This window comes from Ostrinia nubilalis, chromosome 8 (genome assembly GCF_963855985.1).
Source record: "Ostrinia nubilalis chromosome 8, ilOstNubi1.1, whole genome shotgun sequence".
In the NCBI taxonomy this organism is placed as follows: domain Eukaryota; kingdom Metazoa; phylum Arthropoda; class Insecta; order Lepidoptera; family Crambidae; genus Ostrinia; species Ostrinia nubilalis.
The window spans coordinates 14,906,551-14,922,672 of NC_087095.1; the positions used below are offsets into that span (position 1 = coordinate 14,906,551).

The 16,122-nt window shown below is 37.2% G+C and overlaps 3 protein-coding genes across 3 annotated transcripts in view; 2 read left to right on the forward strand and 1 right to left on the reverse strand.

The window, feature by feature from the left end:
• The first annotated feature begins 1,688 nt into the window (after positions 1-1,688).
• Positions 1,689-16,122, forward strand: part of LOC135074014 (myosin heavy chain 95F) — a 94,986-nt gene continuing 80,552 nt past the window's right edge. Inside the window, exon 1 of the mRNA XM_063968319.1 lies at positions 1,689-1,880. The gene's annotated coding sequence lies outside the window, so the exon portion shown is untranslated. The remainder of the gene's footprint in view (positions 1,881-16,122) is intronic.
• On the forward strand, positions 4,343-5,041 carry LOC135074265 (myophilin-like). Its single transcript, XM_063968551.1, has one exon. It carries the CDS (start codon positions 4,399-4,401, stop codon positions 4,960-4,962), a length of 564 nt encoding a protein of 187 aa, XP_063824621.1. The 5' UTR covers positions 4,343-4,398; the 3' UTR covers positions 4,963-5,041.
• On the reverse strand, positions 15,176-15,691 carry LOC135074273 (uncharacterized). The gene has a single exon (XM_063968555.1). The coding sequence runs from the start codon at positions 15,689-15,691 to the stop codon at positions 15,176-15,178; it is 516 nt and encodes a 171-aa protein (XP_063824625.1).

Below are 16,122 nucleotides of genomic sequence, written 5' to 3' on the forward strand. Positions count from 1 at the left end.
AGTTTTTGCAACCAGATATTACAAACGTTCATTGCTCGTTCATTTACAAAAGGCGTTTATTATTGTTTCGATTTATTAAGTATTTACAAGAATTACAAGGTAAAGTATGGTAAAGAAAATTAAAGCGGGAAGTACAGTTGCAGGTAGCATATTATAGCACCGGTCGTTATGGAAATCGAGAGAAGCCTTTGTCCAACAGTGGAGGTTGCTAAAATGATGATGATGATTATAATTTATTTTATTTTAATAGGGTCTATTGGGCTTGTAGAAGGTATACATACATTACAAAATTTAATAAGCATATAGATAAATACATAAAAAAATGCTTTAATTCTGGGAACGCGTAGAGCAATAATATAACTCAATTAATTAAGTAGGCCTATGGGAAGATTGAAAGAATAAAATATTAGATAAATTGATTTTTTACATTGTATTCGTATTCAAAATTAATAAAGCAGCAGTCCTACTAGGTAGTAAAAAGTTATGTAAATATTTATGGAGTATAAGTAGGCAGTTAGGTATTCGTAGCCACAGATGAGAGAGTATCCCGTAGCCGAATTCGTTAATTTTGCATTTATTTACTTTTTTTTTACCGGCCTCTAATTTCCTTTGCAAGTAATAAGTAAATACAACCTAGTCAAATGAAATTATAAATATTTCTTTTTTTACGAAACTGCCTTTTATTTTATAAATAATCAAAAACATCCGATTTCTGAACGAAAGCTGTCAAAACTTCAATGAGTGAAATAGTGTTGTGCTTACTGCAATAGTTTACACGAATATAAACTATCAATACTCAATACGTTTATTGCTTCCTTAATAGTACAGTCGACAGCACATCAAGCTATACATTTTCGTTGCAAAGTCACCCGTATAACAACTACGTAAGATACCACAGTGTTTACGTTGACGTGCTGTTGACCGTACATTTAGGTGTTACATAGTTATATTTGGAGATCATTAAGGACCCTGTTGGGCGCTGCGAACTAAAAATGTATAAGAGAGGAGGCTTCTTTTTATCATAGATAGAAAATTATAGTTTAGGTAGATCGCTAATGAATTTTATCGTCTAAATATTCTTTTATGGTGTAATAGCATTTCGTAGTAATAGCTTTTTTAGTCCTGTTATGAATTTACTATTATTATTTTCTTTTAATAATTAGATCAGTATCAATCAGTCATCAGAAATGAGAAAAATTATTATTTGGTTCTCCTCATTTCCGATTTGCCCGTAAACAATTTATCCCGCTTATTTACCAAACTTAAATGGCAATAGGTGCATAAAAATTACACTAGGTCATAGAACTGGGAGAGAAAAATCTCAAATAGTATTCAAGAACCGAAAACGTATTGTACAGTTGATACAGTCGTGCCCCGATTACGCTAATTTTTAACGTCTCCAATACAGACGCGCTTCTTCGATTTCTTCGATTCTGCGATATGGATTGGTCAAACAAACTGACGTCAGCTGTTTTGACCAATCCGTATCGCAGAATCGAAGAAATCGAAGAAGCGCGTCTGTAAGTAATCAGATAAGCTGTCGAACAATTTTTATCGATTTAATGTGTGCGAACATCCCTATAACTTCCACCACTTCCACGTTTCTGTAACCAGCCAATAGAAATCAAGCACAGATAATAAATTTGAAATGTCACGTGGTGGGGGACAAACATGGCGCATTTCTGAACGAAAGGTAACTTAGTTTTTCGAGCGCTGTCAACAAAATTCTTGTGGCGAGACCGGTCGGCTTGCTGCTTACTGCATAAAATAAAAGTTTAACTCGTGAATGTGAAGTGTTTTGTGAAAAATACAATGCTCATTGACTGCTAATCGTTTGCGAATTGTGTTAAGTGGATTTATTCATTTCTACATAGATTTCGGTAAGTTTGTATTGCTATTTTTGCAAAGTTACCTGCGTACCTTTGTTTCACCTATTTTATTTGACTATGATCTTATCACGAAAATACCTACTACCATTGCTTAGTCATTTCACTACGTATCAGACGTGACACTTATTAGAATCTTATTGGATTCAAACTTGTTTTGTCGATTTACATAGAAGGTAAATCCTTTAGAACTAAAGTGAGTTTGAAAATCACGAATAGTTGCAGGGAATTTTGTTTGTGCCACATCATAAAAGAAAAGAAACAATAAAACTTATTTGTTGTCCAACTTTGTTACTAAACCTCTATCACTCGCCTCTCTAGTATCTACAATACCAATCTTAGTAATCAGTGATACTTACGTTATTCATAGAATATTTAATTACATTTAACAAAGGTGCTCTGATAAGTTGATAGCCAGATAGATTAAGTTCTGTTGGCAGATTAATTTTGTTAACTTTTGTCATTTTTACTAGAATAATCCTAAATAACTATCTGGGTAGTATTTCTTGTGAAATGTCTACTACATAAAATATGTAATTTGCTATTTGAAAAAATCCTGTGATTATAGACGTAGGTATCTGTACCGATAATACATTTTTACGAGATATTCTTTGTTACATGCCTACTTGATTTCAGTTTATTTCATTTTATATTTACTGCTACAAATAAGTTTATAAATGAAATAAAAGTTTTTACAAGGGCACTTGCAGTTTATTTTACCAATCCTATTCTTCGAAATTATTATCAGTTTCATTAAAATTACCTAATCATCTTAGTTTCTTCTCTTCAATGTCCACTGAGAAACAAAATGAAATTTGAAGAAATAATTAATACAGATATGCATCTGTACCACCTTTCTGCATTAGATACTAAATGCAGAGAATGTAGACAAACAAACATTTTTTGCTCAATGATTGTTTTGTTGTATAGAATCTGGTTTACTATTTGTTTTATTCCCTTGAAGGTATTTTCTTTACATGTTATTCATAACATGTTAAAAATTCCACTTGTTTGTGTTTATTTACAGATGTCTAAAATTACTAAATGACAATTATTAACAACTGTTCAACGGGCATTTAACTTTTTGTAATAGGTAAGTCTCATAATGTGTTGAAATGTTGTTCTGACCATTTATAATTCTGTGGTATGACTTCATTTAGGCCATCTACTAGCAAAACTCAGGATAGATAGATTTTAAATCCAGTAATCCAGGTCTTCCATATCTTCAATAGAAAAAGTAAGGGCCAGTAGTAAAAGACATTATGAGCAGTTATGTTATGAGTAGAGCATTAATTATGCAATGATTCTTAATTACTTTTTAAATAATGATATTTTAAACCAGTAATCATTAGCTCCAATTTATTTTCAATCAATTATTCTTATGAAACTAAATATTGAAGGTAAGCCTGCTATCAGCTGAAAATTGTTTGTGCGATTTTATCAGGCTATTCTGTGATAGTCTTTGTTCGCAGCAATCTGCCGTATGGCCATTGTGTTTCGGCAGACAATAAAACACAATAAAAATTGCATATCTGTGCCACGAAACAAGGCTGTTCACTAACAATGCAACACCACTTGCCAATTGGAAAATGTAAGTTGTGGAGATTCCCCTCTAGTGTCGGAAAATGACGGCTGCAGCCGACCGACTGCTGTCGTAAATACGCTTCGGAGAATTTTAGGGACGTCATCTAAGCCTAAGCGCAGACAACCGACTTCTAGTTGGCCGACGATTTTAATTTGTATGAAGAATCGGCCGATACTAAATCGGTGTAATGTGCGCACTTCCATACATCTCCATACTGATTAACAGCCCGACCCAACTATCGGGCAACTAAAAGTCGCTGGTCTGCGCCTAGGCTAAAACCTCCAGGCCGAAAGTTCCTGTGATGAAGCTTCTCCTCCAAACCTGTCGGAATTGTTACGTGTAATTGCGGTTCAGCTGAATCGCTATTGATTGAATACGCATGCACGCATCACTAAGCTTTTGCCAACGTTAGCCTTTAGCTATTTCGAAATCCTGAGCTAATCCTAGTACCTATCTACCCACTCTAATGTTCGTACTCATCGAAAAAGAGGGACACAAACTTATTCATTATGTATAATTATGTCGGTGCTTTGTTACTATCAGCTATCGTTCATAAAATCTACCAATCGTGTATGAAACCGATAAACTGATCGGCTTTCTAGAATGGTCTATAGGTGTGCCTTAGTAATTTGTCCATAAATATTGGTCAATAACAATTATAGCGTATAAACGTATTGTTAATCAAAGTATGTGCCTAATGATTCCCTAAGTTGTTCAAGCCAATATCAAACAGTTTTATGGCCAGCAATTGTAGCAATTTATTAATCATCATTTATACCACCCGATAAAGTGGAATAGAATCATATACTTTAAATGCTTTCGTGGTACGCGATAATCGCTATCAAAAGTATTATGATAGTGATATTGTAAGAGTGCTTATCGGGCGGCGTTCAGTGGTTACGTGTCCGCAAACCTGACAGCACAGAAATGGCCGAGTACCGCGCGAACAAATCTGGCATCAACGCCGACGCCCAGGCGCGCATCAATAGCAAGTACAACGACGACATCGGCCAGGAGATCCTGGAGTGGGTCAAGGAGCTGACCGGCGAGCCATCTAATACCTCTGGCGACGCAGAAAACGTCTACGCGGTGCTCAAAGATGGCACCCTCCTCTGCAAACTCGTCAACGCCATCGAAGAGGGATCGGTGAAGAAAATCAACCAGTCCACCATGGCGTTCAAATGCATGGAGAACATCAACGCGTTCCTAGAAGCGGCTAAGAAATTGGGCGTGCCTCCGCAGGAAACTTTCCAGACGATCGACCTGTGGGAGAAGCAGAACCTTTATTCCGTGCTCATCTGCCTGCAGTCGCTCGGTAGAAAGGCTGGTAACTACGGCAAGCCCTCCATCGGGCCCAAGGAAGCCGAAAAGAATGTGCGCAACTTCTCCGAGGAACAGTTGAAGTCGGGCCAAAACGTAATTTCCCTGCAGTACGGCACCAACAAAGGTCAACAAAGTGGCATTTCGTTTGGGAACAGGCGTCAAATGTGATAATTTGGGAAATATTTTTTATTTTGTATTATTTGTAAATTATTTTATTACGTAATAAATGTTTTTCAGTTTTGTAAAATTTTATTTTATTTTTATTCCTTGGTATTTAGTGTTCAGATTGGCAACACCTTGGGCAGCGAGTAATGATGATGATGATAAGATAAGACTGTCGCATTTTTATCGGGCTGGAATGTTACCTATTGCAATTTATATCTTTTATTTTAATCTAGCTTAGTAACATGTTCAATTAATGTGTGTCAGTGTGTCTTCAGGGACTTAATAGGAATTTCAAGGAACCCAAAATTTTCACTAAAGCTACAATATTTTTTACATAAAACAAAAATATCCTCGGCTCTTAAGTGTCCTAGAATGCTTATGAAATACATGAAAGAAACGGAACAGTTGGGCTTAAAAGCAATTTTGTAATTAAATTTTTATCGATGATACCCCAATGTATAGAATGTAAGCAAAGTTTTCTTGCGTCATGGCTCGAGTATCGATCTAACTCGAAAATACCATCCGTTACCTAGCAAAGGAAACCTCCTCTGATTTTGGTTTGTCACAAATTATGTACGGGACTTATTGGTCTGCGATCCTCGTCACGCAACCTATGTAAGGAGATACTTCAAATTGCATTATCCGATGCTTTACGTAAGATAACATTTAACTGCCGATCAACATGCAGTACAAAGTATGTACATAATATCTTGTTGATTGATCGGTACGAAAAATTACTCGTTTAGTTCTGGTGTCGATTGCAAAATTAATTACCTATAGCTTGGTACCGGTTGGAACTAAGCGTCGCAATGATTACTCGACCAGACGGTTTTTGTTGGCCGATGACGTCATCGCAGTTAAAACAACGCTGGTAAATGTCAGCACCCCAACAACGGAAGGCACGGTCACGCGCCGATAGTCAACGGAAACACGGACATCCGAACCCTAGCATAACCATAACATGGAGTCTCACTCACTCACTCTTATTGGTCAAAAAGAAAAGAGATAGAAGTAACACATGCAAGATCGATATTCAAATCCATAATGCTCCGAGCGTTGACAGTGACCCCCGCTAACTTTGTTTATTCCAACAACGAAATGTTCTTAAACATTTGTACAAACAAACTGTTGCCATATTACATGCTCACTCATAATGGAGGCACCATTTCTTAGAACAGACTAATATAGAATGTGTGGTGTATTTTATTTAAATAATATAATTTAATATGCGCACGATTACACTGAATGATTCAGCAGAGCAGATGCAGAAAGCATTTTATTTTACTTCAGGTACTTAGTTCATGAGAACCAAGTCGAACTATGGAAATAATCATGGTTTTGTTTAAAGTTTTTCTTCACAGAATATTCTCGATTAGTTGAACGAATTATATCGAAAGCTTGATTCTAGAATCTAGATGCTAGTCTAGAGCTTAAGATAATTTAGAAACGTTGTTATCCTCGCCGTAGCTGATACTGAGCTTTCCCTCCAATTACTTACATGTAAGCTGCATTAAAGTGCTTCAGCAAACAGTGAAAGTGCATCTTAAAACATGACTCAGTATTCCCACTGGTAATGATTGACATAGTATTGATGATTTGGCAACTTTAACCAGAGAGGTAAGGATTTAGAAAGTGCGCGTCCGCTGTTTGTTAACGTCAGTTACCATCAAAATAATTGTCGACGTAAAAGGCAATCCTGTTCGTAATGTCTTTATTTCGACATAGTTTCATTAATAGATTGTAAAAATAGTTTGGTAAATACGGAAAGTGTTCATAATAAGCAGTACTCTAGCTGTATTCCCACGTAACGCGATATCGATCGCTCTTGCAAGGCTTCTGTTGACGGACGCCACGGTACAGCGCCTTCGCCTTGCTTGCCTGCCCGTCTTGACCGGAGCCCGGCCCGTGGGCTCGGTACCGTTACTCAATCGGCTCGGAGATTATCTGCCACTAACGGGATACTATCCGCTTTGAACGCACTCACTCAATCTTTACCACTACCATTTATCCCAGATTACGCACGTACGAGAAAGCTTCACTTAATTCATCATTAGAATATAACGCCTGGAAGCTGCAGCGCGATTAACCGGAGAAAGTGGCCCGCAAATGCACTCTAGATAATAAATCAACTCTGACGTGACCCATTTTACAACATTGCAAAATAAATGAATAGGAATAGCAAAAACGATCTCATGAATTTTAATGGCAGCAAATTAAACAGTAAATTAAATGTTATGTTTCCGCCGAGTCTCCGTTGTGTTGCGTATAAAACAGCTGAGATATTACTACTTCAGTCTGTTCGGATGTTTCACGGTTGCGTAACGTCAATAATTAACTTTTTTAAAAAATAAAACCGACTTCAAATGCGTGAACACAAAAAAAAACTAAAAATTAAAAATATTGCGTATAAAAAAGTTCATCCCCAATTTTCCACCCTTAGGGGTGAAATATTTTCTTCAAATTCGCATGAAACCACCCTTTTGATAATACCTATTCAACAAAAAAATAATCGTTCAAATTGATTTATAATCGGCGGAGATATTGCGTATAAAAAAGTTCATCCCCAATTTTCCACCCTTGGGGGTTGTTTTTTCTATTATTAAATTTAAATGGGACCACCCTTGAGGTATTACCTATACGCCGAAAAAAGATTTGTTCAAATCGGTTCATAATTGGCGGAGTTATCGCGTAACAAACATAGAAAAAAAAAAAAACATACGGGTCGAATTGAGAACCTCCTCCTTTTTTGAAGTCGGTTGAAAAGACAAAGTTTATCACAGTCTACTTACCGTGGTTGGGTAACTTTGTTCGGCGTTATTTTTAAAACGGCGATAAAAATTTCGAATTATTGTTTATTGTTTTTGTTTGAGCGATTGTTGCTTGACTGGCTATTATTTTCGTCGCCGGTTATAGTCAGTTTCAGACCGATCCTGCGCAGTTCCCTACAGCTGCGAGGTTTCCCGCGCGTCATCAGCAGCGAGGGGCATCAATTGATATGGCCCTGTGCGCCCCGGCGATGATTTATTCGTTAACCTGCACATATTGATACGGCTTGACCTCATTGCTTGACATCAGCTACTGCCAATTGTCTCTGATGCGCCATCGTCATGGTGTAATTAGCCTGAAGTATATTTCAGCTGAATGCGATGGTCGAAGTCCTGATAAAGAAAATTTCAGAAAGTTTCTAGTAACTTTGCATTTACCATCATTATCATTTCAGCCATAGGACGTCCACTGCTAAACATAGGTTACCCTCAATGATTTCCCCAAAAGCTGGTTGGTAGCGGTCTTTTGGGGCCTTTAGAAACTTTGCATTGCGATCGCAAAATGTCTTTTCGGATATATTCGGAGAAAAGTCGCAATGCCCCTTTTATTTCCCATGAAATTTCAATCTTTTAATCTTCTGTAACTAATCTCTTTCAATTGAAACTACTTTTGCTACAAAATATTGATTCAATTGTCGAATCTGGTGATAATTTCGTGGTCACTTATAATGTTACATTAATAGTACGTTAATTAAAACGACCATAAAGTTTTTGCGGAAATACCAAAACCGTTCCATGTCGTCGATCGTCAGGCTTGTTGTTCACATATCGCGGCGCGGCATCTTGTATCGCTTACGTTAACAATGTAATTATGCAGTTTTTCCCTATGCCATAATTTGTTACAGTCTTACTTTCTCTAGCGAAGGCGATGAGTGACGACTGACGATGCACCAGATCGTATCTGTACTTTACGCCACTTTAAATGACCATACAGATTGTAGAGCAGTTATCTTTTTATTATTTTCGAGATCCGTGTGATTTCAACAAGTTGTTCTATCGCGATCGCTGCAATCATAAATACTTTACTCGTAGATAAAAATAACTATCGGCGTCTCTACTGGTTATCAGAATTCTAAGGACGATAATCATGGGTATTTAAAACGCGCGTCCACATAAATATTAAATAATTCTGATTGAAACTGGCTTCTTATAAAGCTACCTATTGAATAAGTGATGTGAAAAGATCATTCAAGCAGAAAATATCTATAAATAACACGGCGATTTGCATTTGAATGGAGCGTAGTCAAAAGAAATCCGCAGGAATTTGCATCGCATGATTACAAGATCCGTTGGAACTGGTAGTGCATTTTGATATTAACTGTATAATGCAATCGCTCGTCGACAGAAAAGAGTCACTTCGGATTAGCGGAGCGAATTTACCGGTCGCGGACCGTTGCGTTGGCCAGAAGAGGCCGAGCCAGCGGTGACCGACTTACAACCAGTTTTGAGTACCGCCGAATGCGATGCCCCAACCTTGGCATTGAGGGAACACGGTGACTAACATCGTACCTTTCTTTATACTCGAACTAAACACGTTACGTCAAACGCACGGTCAAGCCGAACCGTTGCGTGATGGGAATATTTAATCGACCATAATTTCATAATGCGAGACGAACTTGTAGTTACGGCTTTTCAATTATGAATACCGCAACTATTTGTACCGCAGAATACTTCAGAATTCCGGTAAATTAGCCAAATGTTACCATACTTGACTTTTGGTAGAGTCCAGAATTGGTAGAGAGAGTTGGTATGGTAGACCTCTATTTTGCGCTTAGGTACCTTTTACCTTTTGTTACATCTTTTTGTATTTTAACGTGCACATGAGATGTATACGTTAGAAGTTGCACAACTTGTCTTTCTTCGAGAAACGCGTGGTTCGTTGGAATGATCGTGCTTCAAACTATTTCTTTCAATTCCGCTTTTCGCATTCAGTGTTGCACTCTACTTGCTGTTTGAGCTAGTTACTTTGAGCGTGACACACTTATTCTTCTTCTATGTAGATTTAAATTAAAATCCATTTGCTACTTATCATGAGCTTGAAACAATCGAGGAAGAGCTCGCAGATAGTTTAAACAATTTGTCAGCTAAACATTAAGTTATATTATGTAAGATTAGAAATTTTCTTTCTGAGTTAAACCCGTTATGTTTGGTTATGCTGCTTGTATTTTTCCATAAGAAAATATACATATTGAAATCCAGGGACGCAAAGTACTCAACTGCTGTTTATAAACTAGTATTGCTGAGTTGTTATATCAGAACCTGTGGAAGGACCGGATCTATTTGAAGCAACTTAATGGCAGGTGTTCATTATGCCTCCCACACCGACGGGTCGTTCAAGTTATGCGTAATCAGTGCGTTCATCGCTCCTAGTCGCAGGCGCAGGTTTGCTCGATGTTATCGCCTTCAGCAAACATCATATTTTAATGATCTACCGCATTCCCCTGAGGCGTGAAAGTGCTGTGAAAATGTCGTTAGAAAATAATTACGTCTCTAGCTCTAGTTACTACAGTTGTTGTTACTCATGTCAAAGTTTAGTCGATGTGACCAGTATTCATCATAGCAAGTCATTATTAACGTCTTCCTGTTATGAACTTGTGTTTTTATTCGACAAACATTTCGATTCTGTGATTGATTTCTTCGACAGGTGGACGTCGATTTCTGATTTAAAAAATTTTGTCGTACACTTTCATTAGGTAACGTCTGAATCACAATCACAAATGCTTCAGCACTAAAAACAAGTCCTGAATATGACGCCATATTCTTCAACAAATTATCCACATTCTTTCCATTTAATTAGAGGTTTGAATAAAAATAAATGCAGCACGAAACCTGTTTATGTGAGAAAAGTAATTCTTGACCTTGGTTGGTTCACATTATTCACTTGCTCGCTGCATGCGGTAGGCAGACAAAATGCTAATTAGACGAGACGATTATAATTACGTTTTGTCTCCATTTTCGTGGAAAAGCGAGCAATGTCATGGAAATTAATATCTGTAAGATTTTTCATTCTGTCTGAACCTTGAGATAAGATAGTGTGTGGCTAATAGCAGACGCATTTGTTATCATTGGAGATATTGCTTTGCAGTCATTTAATTGTTTAAGATTGCTAAAATTACTCCCTTTGTGAAAACACAGGTACCTAGTTGCCCTTGACTTAAAATGACCTAAAACTTCTGGCTAAATGAATTCTAAACTAAATAGTGTAAGTTTGAAAAGTAGAGTCATGCGATTTTCGGCGCGAGGGCGTTTGTGCGACAAGTGCTCGGGCACTTCCCGCTCGCGCGGCATAAAAATACCTAAGCGCAGTCTGTCCCTAAATTGGCTTATCATTATTACCATTACATACTAAACCTTTATCAAGTCACATTTTTGGAATCTGGATAATATTTTTCCCATCTAGTGGTGTAACTTTTAAGGCTCTCAAATACATATATACAGGGTGTTCCGTAATGCAACGTCAAGCCGGAACTGGGTGTTGAGGCAAGTTATGCTGGTTATCAGAAAAATATAAAAAAAAATCTATGTGGCATTTTGTCAAAATAATAGGCATTTAAAAAAAAAATCTACTCCCGGTGACGGTCTTTTTACTCGTGTTGCCACAAATCTTCACCTTTTCCAAATTTTTTTTTGTTATGTAACCCTGAATAATGTTTCTCTAAATTGTTATCAAAATTACAAAACCAGCTGCTCCAGCTTGGATGAAAAAAATACATTATTCCCAAAAAAAATTTCAAAATAAAAATTTAAACTTGCCTCAACACCCAGTTCCGGCTTGACGTTGCATTACGGGACACCCTGTATATTTTTGGTACTAAGCTTACTTGAAAGAATTTTTTTTTTTTCATTTTTGTTACTTTTTGTGATTTAACTTGAATTAAAATTAAAAGAGTAATGTGACACAGTAACATTTATTTACAAAGTTAATTACATTATATACGTTTATTATAAACAAAAATACATTTCCAAAGCATTTAAACAACAAAATACATCCATCTTTATCACTACCCAAAAAGACATGCTAAAAACTTAAACCAAAAACACTCTTCACTTAACGTTCCATACCTCGCTTCTACTGCGTCATTTGTTTAAAAACTGATCATAATTTATTAGTTATATGTACGAACTAACTATAAACCACAGTTCAAGTATTAATGAGCAAAATTGTGCAAGTTAGTATAAACACACATAAATCTGAAACTCGAAATGAGTGCCCTACAAAATCGTCTAAAGGGGTTACTTATTTGTTTAAAAATATGATTATTGTAGCAAACACAAGATTAAATGTCCTTTCCGTAAACAGTGATAGTTTTTGACAGTGATTAATAAAATGAAAAATATCACGAGTTAAAAAGTACACAATCTGCCATACACAAAGCCAAATCACGAAAGCTCTAGGTAAGTATGGATACGTCTCCGGCGGAATACCTATTTTATATTATTTGGCAGGAATGTGAATTTCAGAGTATTTTCATTAATAACATTAAATAAAAAGTGGTATTCCGTGTCATGCTCTGGGGCGGGACCACCTTACCCATCAAAAACAATACTTGTCAAAAAAACCAAGTCTCGCAACTCAGTTGTTCTACGGTAAAAAGTTGTGAGATCCATGTAATACCAAGTCCAGGCCAGGAAATCTTTAACGTTTTACATAAATTATTGACTTGGCCATCGCACTAAATAATTTAATTTACACGTGTTTTCATGCGATGGCCAAGTCAATATATTTATGTAAAACGTTAAAGATTTCCTGGCCTGGACTTGGTATTACATGGATCTCACAACTTTTTACCGTAGAACAACTGAGTTGCGAGACTTGGTTTTTTTGACAAGTATTGTTTTTGATGGGATCTCATTTCTTTTTGTATTTTGTAGACAGCAGTTATGTATCTAGAAAACTGGACCGAAATTGAAAAATTTTACTCGACTTGGCGGTTGCACTACCGTGCCCCCAAATCTCATTTCTTTTTGTATTTTGTAGACAGCAGTTATGTATCTAGAAAACTGGACCGAAATTGAAAAATTTTACTCGACTTGGCGGTTGCACTACCGTGCCCCCAAATATTTTAGTTTTTCCTTGATTCATACACCAAACACTACTTATATTCCAAATTTGAAGCTGCAAGAAAGGATTTTTTCCTGGCGGCTTTGTGACTGGAATTGAACCGCCACCGGTGCAGACGGAGAAGATGGTGAGTTGTCTGCACGTGAAAAAGAGGTTGTCCGGCTTGCAGAAATTTATATAAGTTACCGTTCCTTGTGTGAAATTAGAAAATGTAAATAAAACAGCTCCCTCTCAATTGACACAATTTATTTTTATCTCGTATGCTCCTATATAGTTAACAATTACGATATTATAATAACTACTGTAATAGTGCCAATCTCAAGGGATTCAGGGTCGTTAATTAGGTTCGGTTTGGTGAATATTATTGCCACTACAAATTTCTTAAAACTCAGCCTAAATATTAAAAGACTCTACTAGTTAAGATAACTGCGCGATGTCAGGTCGGAAAGACTCCTACTTGAAGGATGGAAAAGTGGGTACCTTGGAAGCCATGCGGTTATAAGCCGTTACCCTGAACGTTCCTCTCTTCTTCCGGGGTCTAACGGGTCTCGCACACTTTTAGGCTACAAGCAGCGTCCTCCACGGCCTCAAGCGCGCAGTACCAGATGAAGCTCTTGCATTTTCTCGACAGGAAAGCGTTCAAACTCTTGCAGAGACAGAGGTTTGATGACAAGGAGGAAATGCGAAGAGATCAGCAGTTCAGAAAGGAGTAATAATTATAGAAATCAATATGAAATATTGAAATATCTAAAATATGAAATGTAAAATCGTAAAATATGAAATTGTAAAATACGAAATTTGAAATTGTTTAAACTACAAAATATTGTAAAATATGAAATCTATGAAATGTTAGAACTATAAACATTTGTAAAATTATGAAATCTGAAATTCCCGCATGAAGACCGTTCGCTAATCTGAGCTTCACTCACAGTCTTCAGCATCCCAATACCCTCAACCGAACAGGATTTAGGGAATCCCTGAAAGAAACGATCACATGAAATAACCACGTACTGGAATACGAAAAATATCAATCACGAAAAATAAATAAATTCTCCGACGGGAACTTACCTCATGTGTGTTATTTTTATTTATTCATCAAGAAATTATCGTGGATGCATTTTGCACCACCCGATTTGAAATAAAAGGAATTACATTCCCGAAAATAATCAAATTGCGGTTGCGCACGATCGACAAATTCCTAAGTCTTTTGACAGCTCCACTGACAGCCGCTCTGTCATAGACATCGCGATACGTTTCGTTTCGCCGTTTGAAAAAGTAAATACTGTACTAATAAAACCATGATGAAAACAATTTCCAGAACACTGAAAATATTCTATTTGAAAAATAGAATAATCAATATAAAAACACTAGGAAATGTTTCATCAAAGTATATTTCAATTAACTGAGCAAAAAGCGCCATCTATTGCAAATTAATTCTAAATCACGCCAATAGATGTCGCTAGTGGTATCCAAAATCAGAATATTGAGAAGAAATATTAATTTGTGAAAAAACAACAAACTGCAACGCTACAATACCCTCCCCCCTAGACATTCGCACGGAGAAAGAATCTGAGCTGCCCTCAGCGAACTACAAACTGAAAATAAGAGAAAAAAAAAATAAGTGAATCTTTACACCAGAAAGACCCCCAAAAAGTCCAATTGAGAAAAAAAACTAACTTACTAACTATAACTAAACTTTCACAAAAGCAATACCAAACCAAAATAATCCATCTACCAGGACTGATGTTCTACCAGCCAAAAAAAATCTCTCCTTTCCGAGCATCCAAAATTCCCCATAAAGTCCCAACTGTGAACCAGTGGTACTCGATTTCCCCAGTAAAGTAGAACTTGACATGCAATTCTACTCGTTCTTTTTCCAAAACGTTGTTAGGCTATTTCGGCCATAACTAACATTATTTGCTAAAATAAAATAAAAATGCCTGGGTTATAAAACCGCAGAATAAAACGTCGCTGATCACAATATAATTGGACGTCATCGCAACAAAACACAACCACAGGGAATAGTGCTCAAAACACATGATGTCATCCCTGGAAACAAAAATCTGGACTATAAAGTCACAGAGAAAAAAAACACGAGGCAAGTATACAGCAGATACTTGTCCACTCGAAAAAAGAAAAATAAATCGCATACCCTAAATGGGGCGATCACAAAAAAAAACTAACCTAAAGGTTTCCCTAAAAGGGAAAAGTAGCCTTGGCGTCATTGTTGGTAGAATACCAAACAACACTTGTGAAACAAGTCCTACGGCTGAGAACCCTGGCAAAGAAAACTATTCGGCGAACTGAGGGTGAAAACAAAAGACAAGGATTAAACCTTGATGTCCTTGATATGCCAAGTACCGAGAGGCTTGCCATTGTGAGCAATTAATTCGTAAACAAGCGGAGATAGTACCTTCTTGACAATGCACTTCTCGTACTTTGGGGCAAGCTTGGTAGCCTTGAACTTCTCAGCGTCACTCTGAATGTACGTTTTGCGCCACACCTCCTGACCCTCTGAAAGTTTGACGTTACGTCTTCTGAGGTTGTAGTACCTGGTGTTCGTAGCGTGGGCCTTCAGTAAATGCGAACGTACCTTCTCGAACACTTCCTTCAAGACGCCAAACTCCCCTGCATAGTCTTCTCTTGGCATAGCAACTTCATACTCGCAATCGTCCGTTTGTTTATAAAAGGAGCCATTTATTATAGGTTCTCTGCCATGAACCAAAAAGAACGGTGTAAATTCGGTAGATTCGTTCACAGCACTGTTAAGTGCGAACTGAATCTTAAACAAATTGAGATCCCAGGTTCTATGATCTTCTTTCACGTACGAAGATACGGCAGTCATTACTGTTTTGTTATACCTTTCGACCAAGTTTATCTGTGGCGTGTATCTAGGACCGTAATGTACACGAGGGACGTTATATTTCTCCAACAGGCTACGAAACTCCGATCCCGTAAATTGAACCCCATTGTCGGTAATTACGGTTTCAGGAATTCCATGAGCCAGGAGAACATAGTTCTCGAACGCCTTGGCCACAGCTGCGCTAGTCGCGCGTCTCAAGGGAAATAGCATTGTATATTTTGAAAAACAGCAAGTGACCACTAACAGATGAATGTAACCTGATCGGGATCTAGGCAAAGGTCCGACTAAGTCTATCGACAAAGCTTGAAATGGTCTGAAACATTGCTTAGGCTGACCCATGAGTCCAGGTGTCAAGGTAGTCTTGTGTTTGTACGCGGAACAAGTTGTGCAATTTTTTACGAAGTCCATGACGT